General features: G+C 39.5%; 1 protein-coding gene across 2 annotated transcripts; it reads right to left on the minus strand.

The window, feature by feature from the left end:
- Positions 1-1837: 1837 nt before the first annotated feature.
- MRPS14 (mitochondrial ribosomal protein S14) lies at positions 1838-12479 on the minus strand. 2 transcript variants are annotated; one of them, XM_033094099.1, is made up of 3 exons: positions 12376-12479; positions 7752-7910; positions 1838-2279 (listed from the first exon to the last, which is right to left on the minus strand). In XM_033094099.1, exons 1-3 carry the CDS (start codon positions 12418-12420, stop codon positions 2097-2099), a joined length of 387 nt encoding a protein of 128 aa, XP_032949990.1. In that variant the 5' UTR covers positions 12421-12479; the 3' UTR covers positions 1838-2096. The 2 variants fall into 2 exon arrangements, with proteins under 2 accessions (XP_032949990.1, XP_032949989.1); XM_033094098.1 differs by lacking the exon at positions 12376-12479 and adding an exon at positions 8782-8889.
- Between the last annotated feature and the right edge of the window lie 3318 nt (positions 12480-15797).

A 15797-nucleotide genomic window follows, 5' to 3' on the forward strand; every position in this document is an offset into this window, starting at 1 on the left:
AAGAAATGTATTTCAGAGAGAAAAGTTCATAAGGGAAAGTTCCTCATAGAAAAATTCTAGCTAATGCAGAAAAATGGTGGCATTTAAAACATCACCATCACAATCCTTAATGGTAGGTGACAGGTTAAATGGTGAACTTGAAATGCAGGGATCAGGCTGAACCCACTGATGAAGCATCACTAAAAGTTAGACCAGCTGTGCGCCTTCTGATGTGATGTTACAGAGTACACAGCACACTTTGGGAAAATTCATTCCTCAAAGATGGGACCTGAATCTAGTCAAGCCTTTGGATGTATCAGCCAGTTTATAGGGACAGAGGAGTAAGTTAAAGGACTCGTGAAGAAACAAACAGCCAAATGTTGGACATTGTATAGGACAAAACTAATGACCTGACTTCAACAAATGAATGACAAGAAAAAGGAATGACACGCATAGCAACCAAATACACGCATCATGCTTGGACCCTGATTCAAATAAAGGAAAAGGCGGGGGGTGGGGGTACTATCAGTGATATGCTGGAAATCAGCAAATGTGATGTTATAGTTGTAATTTGGTGACTATTAGTTTCTAGCTGGGATTAGCTGGAGCACTCGTTTGTAAACTGTAATTTAATTTTAGGAAATATGAATCCAAGGTATACCGTAATTCCCTCTCATAACTGCCACCACTGGATTTCCTGACTCTGCTTTCCAGCTGCTCACTAGACTTCTCTGTTGGGATGACATCGGCATCTCAGACATTGCATGACAAACTTGAAACTTCCATATTTTGTTTCCCCTAAGCCCTCACCCCCCGACCCCCATATTTTCTCGAAGTTGCCTTCTACCATCTTATCTAGACACCCTTACCAGGATCCCAGAGAGGCCTCTTTACCTCTTAGATATAAGCAGTCTCTAAGTCTTGCCCAATTTTCTTTCCTAAATAATACTTTTAAAATATGCTTTCATCTCCTTTGGTGATATTATCACTAAGTGCAGGCCCTTGTCTTCCTGAACAATTAAGACATCCTAACCGGTTATCCTGCTTGCTGCCTTTTCCTCTCCTGGCCATCTAGCACACAGCTGTCAGTCAAGGGTAGAGCAAGCTGATGTCATTCCTCAAAACTCTTCTCCAACAGCTGGTATTTAAATTCGGTCAACTCCTTCACATACATGATATCGCCCATGATATGGCCCTTGTCTTGGCTTCATATTTCTGATATATTGAAGTGCCTACAGTTTCAGTTTGCTGCCACTGTTCTCTGCAAAGAACCTCCCCACTCCTTGCCTCCTGATCTAAGTGCAGGTGTCAGCTCCAGTACTTGCCCGATGTCAATAGGTGCTTCCATACTACTCCGTGGACGTTTTTATCACTGGGCTGATCACACAGTCACTGCGCGAGACAACCTTTTGCTACCTTGACTCATTTCTGTACAGGTGACAAACATGAATTTGACTCATTTCTGTACAGGTGACAAACATGAATACAGAGAATATACACTATTCCAACAAAACCTTTCCTCGGGATAGATGTTTTCAGGGGCTTTGTTCTAAGGGCCCTTGAAGATGGAACAAGAAAACAGTGGTTCTGCCTTTTCAGCGGTCACAAAGAAGCTGAGCGTTAGTGAGGTAATTCAGACACTAGCTCTACCTTTCAGTGTATTGTTTCTCTAACAATGAATTAATAGTAAAGCTGACTGCAGGTCTGGGAAGCCGCCCAGCGTTACACTTTGCCTTAGGTGAGCTCCACGCCCATCAGCTGGATTAACTAAGGTAATACTGCTTGATGAAATAATGGCCTTAAAAATACAAGAACCCTTACATGTTGCTAAAAGATAAAAAGGCAAGCATACAGAGTATATTTTCACAGGAAATATTTATTACTCTGCACCGTGCATAGGAACACTTAAGTCCAACGGAAAAGATAATTCACTGACAGCCAGAATTCAACAACAAAATGAAACATCTAAATTTCTTCACTGAAAATTGAAAAGTAATTTATAGTCATCGGGTAGACCAAACTCCTATACTGGACCCCTCTTAAAACTGTTTTTGTCTATTAGAAAAGTCTCTTGTCAGAACCAGTTTGCCTGCAAGCTCTGTAGGTTCTGGAGCAGATTACCAGATTGCTCGCTGGACTCCAGACATTTGGCCATGATCGGCTAAGTGACGGAAGACGATACGACTAAGTCTCCAACGCCGCTTCACACCACGTGGACGGGATGTCATAACACATCGATTTCTGATTCTAACAGGACAGCTGTCCCGGGGAAGGGCAGCAATTTCGTCATCAGCCACTTCCTAAGGGAAATCACAACATCAGTGCTTAGAGGAAGAGAACAATGGGCTAGATTCATGAATGTAGCCAGTTTGGCCAAAGAACCCCGGACACGGTAGTGAACCTGAATTTCTAAGGAGAAACAGACTGGAAAAATGACAAATGTTTGACATGTCCCAATATGATTTTTTAAAATTTAATTGAAACGTAACATAGACATACGAGAATCCACAAACCATAAGTGTGAAGTTCAGTGATACTTCATAAACAACATACCAGCGTAACCAGCAACTAGATTAAAAAACAACGCTATCAGCACCCCAGGGCCTGCCTGTGCCTTCTGTCAGGCACTGACCTCCTGGCTAACACCACAGATTAGTTTTCCTTGTTTTGAATTTTATAGAAACGTAACCATAGAGTATGCATTCCTTTTTATCCATTTCTGTTGGGCTTGCATTCAACATGCTTGTGAGATTCATCCATACTGTTTCATGTGTCACAATTTGTTTATTCTCATTGGTGGTGTATTTTCATTGTACCGTAATTCATTTATCCATTCCACAGCTGATGGACATCTGGGTAGTTCACAGTTTTGAGCTATTGTGAATAGGGCTGCTACATACGTTATTGTTTAAGTCATTTGGAAAATATGTGAACGCATTTCTGTTTCCCCATGATTTTTCCCCAGCTTTAATGAGATATAATTGACATAACATTATGTAAGTTTAAGGTGTACATTGTGATGATTTGATATGTGGACATATTGCAAAATAATTACCACAATTAGGTTAGTTAACACATCCATCACCACCCCCCCCTTTGTTTTTTGTGGTGAGAACATTTACGATTTATTCTCTTAGCAAGTTTCAAGTATATATAATACTACAGTATTGTTAACTATGGTCACCGTGATGGTGTACGTTAGATTCCCAGAACTTACTCATCTTATAACTGGAAGTTAGTATACTTTGACCAACATATCCCCACTTCCCCCACCCCGTGTCTAATAGCCACCATTCTGTTTCAATGAGTTCTGCTTATTTAGATCCCACATACAAGTGAGACTACAGTATTTGTCTTTGTCTGTCTGACTTATTTCACTTAGCATAATGCCCTGAAGGTACATCCATGTTATAGCAAAAGGCAGGATTTCCTTCTGTTTTATGGCTAGTGTTGCACTCTGTGTGTGTGTGTGTGTGTGTTATCATATTTTCTTTGAATACCACATTCATCCCCTGATGGACACTTAGGTTGTTTCCATATCTTGGCTCTTGTGAATAATGCTACAATGAACATGGGTGCAGGTATCTCTTCTATCTTTATCTAGTGATTTCATTTCCTTTAGATACATACTCAGAAGTAGAAGTGCTGGATAATACATGGTTGCTCTATTTTTAATTTTTTGAGGAAGCTCCATACTGTTTTCCATAGTGGTATCAATATACATTCCCACCAACAATGCATGTACCTATTGGCCATTTGTATGTCTTTTTTGGAAAAATGTCTATTCAGTTTTTCTGCACATTTTTTTTGGAATAATTTTTAAAAATTCTAGTTAACACAGTATTATATTAGTTTCAGGTGTACAACATAGTGATTCGACATGTTATGTACCTTGTGATGCCACAGTAATTCTAGTAACTGCCACCACATACGGTTATTATGACAGTATTGACTATATTACCTGTATCCCTGTCCATTTTTAAATCTGATTGTTCTCCTGTTGAGTTGCATGAGTTCCTTATGTTTTCCATATTAACGCCTTATTAGATATACGGTTTGCACATATTTTCTCCCATTCTGTAGGTTGCCTTTTCATGTTGTTTCTTTTGCTGTGGGGAGCTTTTTGGTTTGATGTAGTCCCACTTGTTTATTTTTGTTTTTTTGCTTGTGCTTTTGGTGTCATATCTAAGAAATTGAAAAAGGAGCTTTTTCCTTATGTTTTCTTCTAGAAGTTTTACATTTTCAGGTCTTTTAAGTCTTTAACCCATTTAAAATTAATTTTTGTGAGTAGTATAAGATATGGGTCCAACTACATTCTTTTGCATGTGAATATTCAGTTTCTGCAACACCATTTATTGAAGAAACTATCCTTTCCCCCACCGAGTATTTTTGGCTCCCTTGTTAAAAATATTTGTTGACCATATATATGTGTAAGTTTCTTTCTGGGTTCTTGATTCTCTTTTTATGCCAGTACCATACTATTTTGATTATTATAGCTTTGTAATAGTTTGAAATCAGGAAGTGTGATACCTCCAGCTTTGTTGTTTTTTCTTAGGATTGATTTGAGGTCTTTTGAAGTTCCCTATGAATGTTAGGATTATTCTATTTCTGTGAAAAATGCCTCTGGAATTTTGTTAGATTATACAGGATCTATAGATGGCTTTGTGTAGTGCTGCCATTTTAACTATTAATTTTCTGACCCATGAACTTAGAATATCTTTTTATTTGTCTTCTTCAATTTCTTTTATCAATGTCTTACAGTTTTCTTTCACCTCCTTAGTTAAATGTATTCCTAAGTATTTTATTGGTTTTGATGCTATTTTAAATGGCATTGTTTTCTTTCTTTTGCAGACAGTTTGTTAGTATATACAAATGAAACTGAATTCTTTATGTTGATTTTGTATCCTGCAATTTGACTGAATTCATTGATTAGTTCAACAGTTTTTTGGTGGAGTCTTTAGGATTTTCTATATATAAGGTCGTATAATCTGAAAACAGAGTTTTACTCTTTCCTTTCTGATTTGTATGCCTTTTTCTTCATTTTCTTGCCTGATTGCTCTGGCTAGAACTTCTACTACTATGTTGAATAGGCGTGGCGAGAGGGGGTAACTTTGTCTTGTTCCTGATCTTAGAGGAAAAGCTTTCAACCTTTAACTGTTGAGTATGACGTTAGCTGTGGGTTTATTATATTGAGGTGTGTTCCTTCTCTACCCAATTGGTTGAGAGTTTTTAATCATGAAAGGATGATGAATTTTGTCAAATGCCTTTTCTGCATCTGTTGAGAAGCCCATACAATTTTTATCTTTCATTCTATTAATATGGTGTATCACATTATTGACTTGCATATGTTAAACCAACCTTGCACCCCAGGGATGAATCCCACTTGATCATGGTGTATGATACTTTTCATGTGCCGTTGAATTTGGTTTGCTAGTATTTTGTTGAGAACATTTGCATTATGTTCATCAAGGATATTGGCCTGTAGCTTTCTTGCAATGTCTTTATCTGGCTTTGGTATCAGGGTAATTTTGGCCTCATAAAATGAATTTGGGAGTGTCCCTTCCTCTTCAACTTTTTGGAAAAGTTTGAGAAGGTTTGGTGTTAATTCTTTAAATGTTTGGTAAGTTGTATATTTCTAGTACTTTATTCATTTCTTTGAGGTATCCAATTTGTTGACATGTAATTATTCATATAATTCTCTTAATGATTCTTTGAATTTCTGAGGTATCAGTTGTAATATTTCCTCTTTCATTTCTGATTTTATTTTTTTGAGTCGTCTCTTTTTTTACTTTGTTAGTCTAACTAAGGTTTTGTCAATTTTGTTTATCTTATCAAAAAATCAGTTCACAGTTGCATTGATCTTTGGTTAAAGACAAAGTATTTGGTCTCTATTTCATTTATTTCTGCTCTTACCTTTGTTACTTCCTTTCTTCAGCTAACTTTGGGCTTCGTTTGCTCTTCTTTTTCTAGTTCTTTGAGGTGTAAAGTTAGGTTATTTCCTAAATGATTTTTGAATCATGAAACTATGAAACTTCTGGGCTGAAGATGAGTAGGAGGAAATTTGGTTGAGCTGAGGCTGAAGGAGGAGGAAGGGTAAGATCCCACAGAGCTTTGACATCTGTGGTAAAGATTCTGAGTGATGGAGAATCAAAGATGAGTGATCAGATGAGATTTACATATTTAAAAGACCATTTATGATGTAGAGAATGAATCTGGTAGGGGCAAAGGTGGTTAGGGGAGAGAAAAGGAGATTACTGCAGTAGTTTTTGCCTTGGCTTTGTCAGTTGAGATTTATTGTTACGTATATGCTTAAAAGCGTACGTGTGTGTGAGTATTCACTTTAATCCAACAAGTGTGACTGACCCTATGCTAGACTGGTGGAAGCAAAATAATTAATATATTAAAAATACATAAATGAGAAAATGCATATAAAAGCCACTAAATTAACAAACTATTAAGCATTAAGAATAGTTCCTGATCTCCAAAACCTTATTCATGTGTTGCTATTATGAAATACTTAGAGAATTATATCAAATAACACAGTTAAGTCAATGAATAGTAGACAATAAGTACTGGAGGAGGAACTGGAGAGGAAAACTGACCAGGCTGGAAGAATAAAGTAGTTTCATGGAGGGAGACCTAAAGAATAGCTGCAAATTATTTATTTATGGATGTACATACTATGTATGAGTGTGTGTGTGTGAGTGAGTGTGTCCTCTCCTTGTTCCCAAAAATATTTAAGGCAGTTGACAATGAGGAAATTGGGACAGAGGGAAAATGAGACAAAAGTATGTGCTGTGAAAGCCTGTAAATTGGTTAGAATTGGGACATAAATTTGACTTTTAAGCTACGTGTAGGCAACATAGAGCCAGGATCCGTTCCCAGGATTCAAAGTCTCTGCACAACTACTGCTAGTTCTCATATCAGAGGCGTTTCTTCTGGGGGTCTTCATAAGCAGTGTCCTCCAGACATCTTGAGCTGAGAAGGCCGCTTCTTATTCCCTAAATATAGGCAAGGACCTTGATGCCACTGTGGTAAAAGCCATAGGAGAGTGGTCCAGGGCACTGTTTTCTCATTTGGCTTAATCTGGATCCATAGTAACGAATGGCCTGCATGTTATTCTGCCAACTTCTACAGATGATACTTTATTTTTACTCTGAGCTTTCGATCAGTTGTTGAGTGGCCTGAGTTTGAGTTACTGCCTGATGAGACTCTTGAATGCAGAATTCTACATCACCAGTTACCTGCAGGCCCTTATGCTTCAAGAAGCCAAACAGGATTGACATCCTTTTATTGGAGTTAAGGAGTCTGCTAAGAAAGTCAACCGAGATTGAAAGCCGCTTCAGCACACACAGGTGGGTGGGCAGCCGAGTTCAGGCAGGCAGGCTAGGGATGGCACTGGGTGAGGAACACGTGGCCCCGCGCATCAGCAAAACCTCCCCTGCCCTGAGCACTGAAAGACTGAGATGACGTCGGGGAGAGCTGAGCTCAAAATTACTGTACCATTTCTGTGTGGTTACCATGCTCAGTACTTGGTCCCTCACCCAGTACTTTGTAAGGATCACCTGATCAAATGGTTAACAGGCTTGTTAGGAATGACTAGTTCTCTTTGAACTGAAACACACTAAGTCAGTTGCAAGGGTATTCATTTGTGCTGACTGGGAGTATGTGATCCTTCTCCAGAAACGATATTGATAGTAAGCCACAACACACAGTATCAAAAGCGATGTGGTACGAGTTAATAATCTTGGGTAGACAGGGACTTAGCTAACCTGAAGTTGTTTTGGCAAAATGGTATTCTTCCTGAGTGAATTGATCCGTAGCCTCTCATCTGCGTATTCATAGGCCATTTTCCGTCTCTTCACATCACGCAGCATTTTCCAGTCCACATAGTAACCTCGAACTTGACCTGCAGCTGATGAAGGAACCATCTAAAAGAGACAAGGTTCAAATGAAGGATAGTGAGACCCACGCTTTGTCATTGTCGTCGTCCTGCGGTCCTCTTTTAGTCACGACTTAAGACCAACGTGTTTTTAGTAATTTTGGGTCACTTTAATAATTTTAAATGATAGACTTCTTAATTCAGAATAAATAACTGTTACGGATGTACCTTAAGCCCAAATGGTGGGAATTAATACAACGCCAATAATGTGTTAGAAGGTGAAATATTTTTTTGAGATTTTTAATATAATTCTATTTGACCTTTACTTAGACTAATAGTCATGTGATTCAAAATTCAAAAAAGTATAAAAAGATAGTGTTTTCCTCCCACCTCGTCCCTCACCTGCCCAGTGACTTACGTCCATCTCCAAAAGTGTCCACTGTTACTAGTTTCTTCCAGAGATTTTGTGTCTACAGATACATGTATATACTCCGTTCCGTGCTTCATCCCTCACCCCTTTATTTGCATTTGATCTCGGAGATCGTTTATATCCACGTTAAAAAGCATCCTTTAGGTTGCATACCTTCCCACCGTATGGATGTGATGGGGTTCAGGAGACAGTGTCTCAGAGTATAGCACCTTGGCATACGGACTATTGCAAGCAAAAGAAATTTGAAAACTGGCAGGCAGGTGCGGACAGGACTGCTTCGGGACTTTCCCCTGAAGCAGGTCCTAAGACCCTCAGCGTGGGGTGGGGGGTGAGGAGCGTCCTTATCCCTGAAGGCAGGGACACAGAGAACAACGTGAACCAGCCGGCCTTGCTGAGTCTCCCCTGGACTCCCCTTAGCTCATACCCTTTGGCCGATCACATTCTCCTATGACTCTCCACTCCTTATCAAACTTAGCATAAAAATACTCACCTTCAACTGCTTCTTTAGGTCTTCAGTTCCTTTTGAAGGCCCCCATGTCATGTAAAACATAAATGTTTATGTTTTTCTCCCGTTAATCTGTCTTTTGTTACAGGGGCCCCAGCTAAGAACTAGAGGGGGAGAAGGAAATGATGTTTCTCCTCCCGACAGATGCATCATAATTTAGTCTGCAACCTACTGGTGAGCAGCTAGACCATCCCTCACCATTTATCATCGCAAACAATGCTGCAGGGAATAACATTTCATACGTATTCTGTGTATCAGCTGGGTAAATTCTTGGAAACAGAATTGCAGGGTCAAAGGGTACTTTGAAATTATCATTGACCTAATATTTCTTAGCATGAGTTGTCCAATAATAAGACAGTAGGCTCCTTATTGTCACACGTTTACATGGTGATAGTCTCCAGTTCTGACTGACAGGACAGGCAGAGAGTGTACAGGCCACTAGATACTCAAGTACCTCCCAAACCAAAGCAAACATTACGTTAATTAAATTGCAGCTACAGAAAATAATGACTTCTGATAACAGCTGTTTATAGAAGAAATACATGTAAAGCATTATACAGAATATAAAACTCAAAATTGGAATATTATACTGGAAAGTCAACAGTTTTTCAATCAATTAACAAGATAAACACACCACGTTCAGTGCTGAAGTCTCATGGGGAAATACAATAATTCTACAGTTACCTTTTGGGAATAAGACAAACATGACTGGAATTTCAGTACTGATTGGACACATGACTGAGTCAAATGAAGACCGTGGTCACCATGGCTGGAAATAAGTGTCATTAGAAAAAGGACGTCAGCAAGGCTTTGAAGGACTGACAAATTTTGATACACTTCGGGGACAGGGGAGGGAAGAGAAGGTGAAGTTTATCCAAACCAAACAAGGAAATGAACAAGATATATTCATAAGCTCAGGGAGATCATTCTTCCTGAATTCATGTTGAGGGACAATACGAGGTTTGCTTCTACCTATGAAACTGAAAGTTAAGGAGACTTAGAAAACAAACATTTTTTTTCCTTCAGTTCTTTTTCAAACTATTCCTAATCAACTTCCTCTCTACCATTTCCTAACAGGTTTCTATTTATTAAAAAAAAACAAAACTTTCTTTTTTGTGTAACGTTTTTCTTGACTATAAAAGCAATATTTTAAAATACCCTTTTAAAATATATTGGTCTATTATATTATTTCTTCTGTGAATGTTTTATATCCTTTGCCCACATTTCTATTGTCAGTGTTTTCTCATCGGTTTGTAACAGTGCTTTTGTATATTAAGATGGCCGCCTATTCTGTTTTGTACACATGCTATCCTGTCCCTCATTCCTCTTCACCTCCTAAAACTCTTCCATTGGGCCCTTTTCAGCTCATGGTCTACTACCATCAAAATCTCCTAAATCCTCAATTTCTTCTCTTGATAATCTCCTTCAGATTTTTGCTCTAGTTGAATTTTGAATCCCTCCTGAGAGTCTCTCCTTTATCTCTTTTTTCTCCCACAACGGGGACAGAGGTGGGGTAGGGGTATCCCTTGTTCTTCAGTGCAGCTGGCAGACCTTCCTTCGGTCCTGAAAGTAAGCTTTGATTCATGCTGTCGGTTATACCTCCCACCACGCATCCCTGACAGTCCCTGCCACTCCCTTTCATTTTTCAGTGAATTTAGATCGTGGCTCACTGTCACTGTCCAGTATTCTTCCTGTCTTAATTCCTGGTGATCTCAATATCAAGTTAGACGCTGATCTTTCCAGTCCTTGAACTCCTCTCCTCCAGTGATTTTCATCTGCCACTCTTTTTCACCTATTTGCTTCCATGCACTAGGTCTTATTACCAGTAAGTGGTAAAAATTAGTAATTTCTATTATCTCAGTTTTGTGTATCTCATTCTCTATCACTTGTTTCTAGCTCGCACCTTCTAACACCCCAATTAGCAACCCCTTTGGGACTTTTAATCCATTGATCCTGCCAGCTTTTCACTGTCTCTCAGCTTTTGATTTCCTGTCTCCCCTTGACCCAGCCTGAAAATTCCGTGGTCCGTAAATACAATGTTGACTTTCGTACACCCTCAACTCCTTGGCACCTCTCACTTCACCATACTTGCTCCATTTCTTGCCACTATTCTTCCTGTGTACTCCTGACTATTTCACACTATCTTCTCTTTTTCCTTACACCCCTGCTCCCATATCCTCACACTCACCTGATGACTTCACTTGTTCTTTAATTATGAAATTAGAAGCAGTCAGAAGGAAATATCCATAAACTCCCACTCCTGCATCTACACCTGCTTACCAGCACCTGGAGTCACATGCTCTTCATCCCCTCCTGTGACTAAAGATACGCCCTGTCCACTACAGCAGCTACTGAGCACACATGGCTAGTGGGCACTTGAAATTAACTAGGGCAACTGGAAAACATAATTCCTAATGTTACTTATTTTTAAAAATCTAAACTGAAGCAATGTAAACATTAAACAACTTTATTGTTTTGGTAGGACTACTGTTTCCATTTTCATGGTTGGAAAATTTAATATCCGAACTGAGATGTTCCCTAAGTGTAAAACACAAACTGGATTTTGACTAGCATGAAAAACAGAATGTAAATATCTCATAAATCCTTTTAATAGATTATGTGTTAAAATAATATTTTGAATACACTTAGCTAAATATTAAAATTTCATATTTTTAAAACTTTGATGCGCTACCAGAAACTTTTAAATTACATATGTGGTTGGCATTATATTTCTGTTGGACAAGACTACTACAGATGAAGTGTCTGCGTTCCTAAGACCAAAGGATCGCACGTGAGACCCATCACCTCGTGCCGACACTAGGAGGAGCTCCAGAGATTGTTTCCTCTCCTACATCCTCAGTTTTTCCCACTCTACAGAATCTTTCCCTTTACCACAAAAACATGCAGTTACTTTGGTCATGTTAAAACACCCACACCACCCACTACCCCCCCAGCTACTGACCCATTTTTCTGCCTCCCTTTGCAGCAAAATATCAATGTTTTGTCTGTACTAGCCTCCAATTTCTTTCCTCCCATTCTCTTGAGCGCCACTGAAAGTGCGTGATGATCAAGGTCCTAACAGCTTCCACCATGCTAAACCCAACAGCCAGTTCTCAGCCCTCATTTTAACTGACCTGTCACCTCTGAGGACAGAGTCTACCACTCCCTGCTCCTTGGAATTCTGTCGTCGCCCGCTTCCAGGCCACCACATTCCCTTGGCTTTCCTCCTCCCTCGCTGACCTCTTTTCAGTCTGCTTTGCTCCACTCTTATCTCTTAACGTTGGAGTCCCTGGGGCCTCAATCCTTGGACCCTTTCTCTTCTCCACTTAATACTTCCTTATAAATCGGAGTCAATTTGCAGCTTTTAATGCTAGTCTGTTAAACGTTTACGAATAACAGACTACATGGGCAGTCGATGTACCTGGGCAGCTCGGGCCGCCCTTCCCTGAATCAAGCCGCAAGGGGAAAGTGAGCGGAGGGAACCCCTGGGACGTGTCCGCACTGGGCGATACAGACGGCAGAGTAGTGAGGGCTTCAGCCGGGGAGGGAGACGCGTGGGGATTGGGGCGCTGGCCTGACCTGCCGGACGGTCCGCAGCAGCGAGCACAGCATGGAGGTCGCCATCTTGTCCTCCGCAGTCGTCAAACCACGGCAACTTTATTGACACTGCCGAGTACACAGACTCGTAGGGGCGGAGTCTGGGCCGCAGGGGGCGGGGCATGGCGGCCGGCGGGTCTTGGGACTCCTGGGAGGAGGGATTTGCGTTCTCACAGTATTTAAACGGAAATTGGGCAAATTGCAAACCAGGGAGCGCATCGTTGATACTGATGGGGCAGTCAGAATCTTCTCACTTATTGCTCCCTTTACTTCCGGTTTGCACACACTCTTAAGCTACCTCCGATCCTCCCCACCTCCTTTCCTTCCGCCCCCGCCCCCCACCTTCTAGTTAGTCGCCACCAATTTCTCTTCCCCTAAGTCGTTTGGTCTCGCTCAACCTGCTCCTCTTCATATAATCTCCTTTCAGTTTAGGGAGCTACTTGCCAGAAACCTGGAATTATTGCCAACTCCTCTGTTGTCCCTCCTGTAAATTTTGCCAGTCTCTCCTTTCCACTGTAATGGTGATAATGCTTATGTTGATGATGGCGATGGTAAAGAGTTCCCATATACGTCTAGGGTAGATATGTGTTGTTTTAAATGTACACTGTACTGGAGGGGGAGCATTGCCATTTAAAAGCCGCTGATTTCAGTCTGTAGTATAGGCAACTTTTAGGTCATCTTCATAGAGATGTTCTTGGTCTGGAATGAACCCTGTGAGGGGCCCATTTCCCTTGTAGGAATGTAAGGCAAGTGCCACCACCTGCCTTCTGGTAGACGCCTATCCAGGAGTATATATTAGCTTAGCAAAGACCTGTATCTTAGATGTGTTGATGGATGAAGTGAGATACTCATGTGCTATTTCCATTGTTGAGCCTTCTGGGAAGAGAAGCTGAATGCAGACTGTTTTCTTTAGGGGTTCAAGTTTATTGGACATGGACTGGGGAGGGACTGACTGAGGCAGCTGGCAAGAAAGGACAGCATAAGTCCCTGTTGTGATAAAATCAGGAAATTCCTGGGCCAGTATCAGGCAGGCATCTAATTCTAGCCCATGCAATGCCTTTCTCTCCCTTCCCATGTTATGGGTCATCTTCTGTAATTATCTCATGAAATGGGTGAAATGCACAGCTTTGTGCACAGTGGCCTTTTTCATTAGTAACTTTCCCAAAAATTGTTGTAAAATACACATAACAAAATTTACCATCTTAATCATTTTTAAGTGTACAGTTCAGTGGCATTAAGTACATTCGCATTATGGTATAACCATCACCACCATCCATCTCCAGAACTTTTTATCTTCCCAATCTGAAACTATGTACCCATTAAACAATAACTTTCCATTTCCCTGCACTCCGAGGCCCTGGCAATCTAAAAATATAAATATATAAATAAGTAAGATTTGAGGAAGGTAGAAAGCTATGAAATTTTTGAGGAAAAACAAAACAAAAAACTAATAGTCTTGCCTTATCAGATATTAAAATGCCATATGTTATAAAGCATGACTGAACTAGTTTGGTAGTGGTGCCAAAATCAACAAGCAGGTAAATTAACTAGAATAGATAAGCCAGAAAGAAAACCCCAGTATAAGTACAATTTGGTTGTATATTAAAGGAAGCATAAAAAATCATTGAACAAGTGGTATTAGAATAACTATTTAAAGATTTGGGGGAAATTTTTTTTTAACTTTTATTTATTTAAGTGTGTTTTTACAGGACTCATTAGCTCCAAGTCAAGTAGTTGTTTAAATTTAGTTGTGGAGGGTGCAGCTCACAGTGGCCCATGTGAGGATAAAACTGGCAACTTTGTTGTTAAGAGCACTGCACTCTAACCAACTGAGCTAACCAGCTGCACGGAAAATGTTTTAATTATATTTTTACCTCTTGCCATTTATCAAAAAAATTTTTAGATAAATTAGAGTTAAATGTTAATAAGCCTTAATAAAGATGAATATGTTTTTAAACTCAAATCCCAGTAAACAATTCTCAGAATGTCTAAAAACATTTCAAGTATTCAACCTCACTATTTTCCAATAGAATGCAAATTAAAACAATGACACAATTTAATCTAGCAAAATAAAAAAGGTTTTTTAAAAATCCAGTTTCTTATGGGTTTGGAAAACTGAGTAATTTCATATTCTAGTGGTAGAAATATAAATTGGCATAATTTGTCTATAAAGCACTTGCCAAGAGTATTTTCAAAATGTTTTAACTTTTGGCCCAGTCATGCCACTTTTAGGAATCTAGTCCAAGGAAATACTGAGAAACTCTAAAATGTATATACAAGGACACTTGCCATGGGGTAATTTAAAATAAGAACAAATAAATAAAAGTCTAACAATAAAGGGAGAGTTAAATGAATTCAGCAATAACATGTTGTTATTCTTGTTTTAAAAATCTGGGGGGGGTTCCAAAATTTTAAATACCGTGTTTCCCCAAAAATAAGACCTAGCCGAACCATCAGCTCTAATGCATCTTTTGGAGCAAAAATTAATATAAGACCTGGTATTATGTTATATTATATTACATTCTATTCTATTCTATTCTATTATATACTGGGTCTCATATTAAAATAAGACTGGGACTTATATTAATTTTTGCTCCAAAAGATGCATTAGAGCTGATGATCTGGCTAGGTCTTATTTTCGGGGAAACACGGTATATATATTTATAGATACAGGCATAGGTATGGCTTAGATAGATAGATAAAAGATTAAAATGAAATAAATGCTTAGAGTAATAGGTGAGTGAGCAGATTACTTGTTATTTTTATGTTCTTTAAATTTTTCCAATTTCCCTATAATTTACACGTTTTAGTTTTAGATTCACGAACATGTTGAAGTTGATTTAAAAATATTAACCTGTTCTTGTTTTTATGCCTCTGTTATTTCACCCAAAATATCTGTAAAATGTGTTTCTCAAGAGGCATGAAGAAAGGAATCCTGCTCTGGTCCCTGTCCTTAGGAACAGGCGTAGTCAGAACCCTAGACAGAGCAGAAGAAACTGAGAACTCAGGATGCTTGTGTCCTTCATATCTAGTACTACGTCATTCACTCCCACTTGAGGCTTCATTTCTCGGACTCTTCTGTGTCTACCATCAAATAAGTTGATAAGTCGTTGTTTTTTTGGCACGTAGTCTGTACTTCATATAGTATCGATCCTTTCCTTAACTTCTGTTTTTTTTTTTAAGATGATTAATTAATCATTCCTTTTTATGATCTTTTAAATTACAGGGCTCCCCTGGCTGCAGCCCTTGGAGTCACACAGTAGAGTATTTACTTGGTGTGTGATCACTAGAGTCAGGCCCAGGCTGACTCAGCATCTTCCTGGGACCTGACCGCTGTCCCCACTTGGCTCCTGCACAGCCTGACAACACATGGCTTCCGCAGGAGGGGCCTCCAGGGCCAGGCC

Source organism: Rhinolophus ferrumequinum, chromosome 22 (assembly GCF_004115265.2).
Source record: "Rhinolophus ferrumequinum isolate MPI-CBG mRhiFer1 chromosome 22, mRhiFer1_v1.p, whole genome shotgun sequence".
Lineage (NCBI taxonomy): Eukaryota > Metazoa > Chordata > Mammalia > Chiroptera > Rhinolophidae > Rhinolophus > Rhinolophus ferrumequinum.

Excerpts from the sequence above, each read along its gene's own strand:
- MRPS14 (XM_033094098.1), bottom strand. The coding sequence starts at position 8,841 with ATGTTTTACATGACATGGGGGCCTTCAAAAGGAACTGAAGACCTAAAG. Across the intron at positions 7,911-8,781 it reads ACCTAAAGAAGCAGTTGAAG|ATGGTTCCTTCATCAGCTGC; the intron begins GTGAGTATTTTT and ends TGTCTCTTTTAG. Across the intron at positions 2,280-7,751 it reads TTTTGCCAAAACAACTTCAG|GAAGTGGCTGATGACGAAAT; the intron begins GTTAGCTAAGTC and ends GATTTCCCTTAG.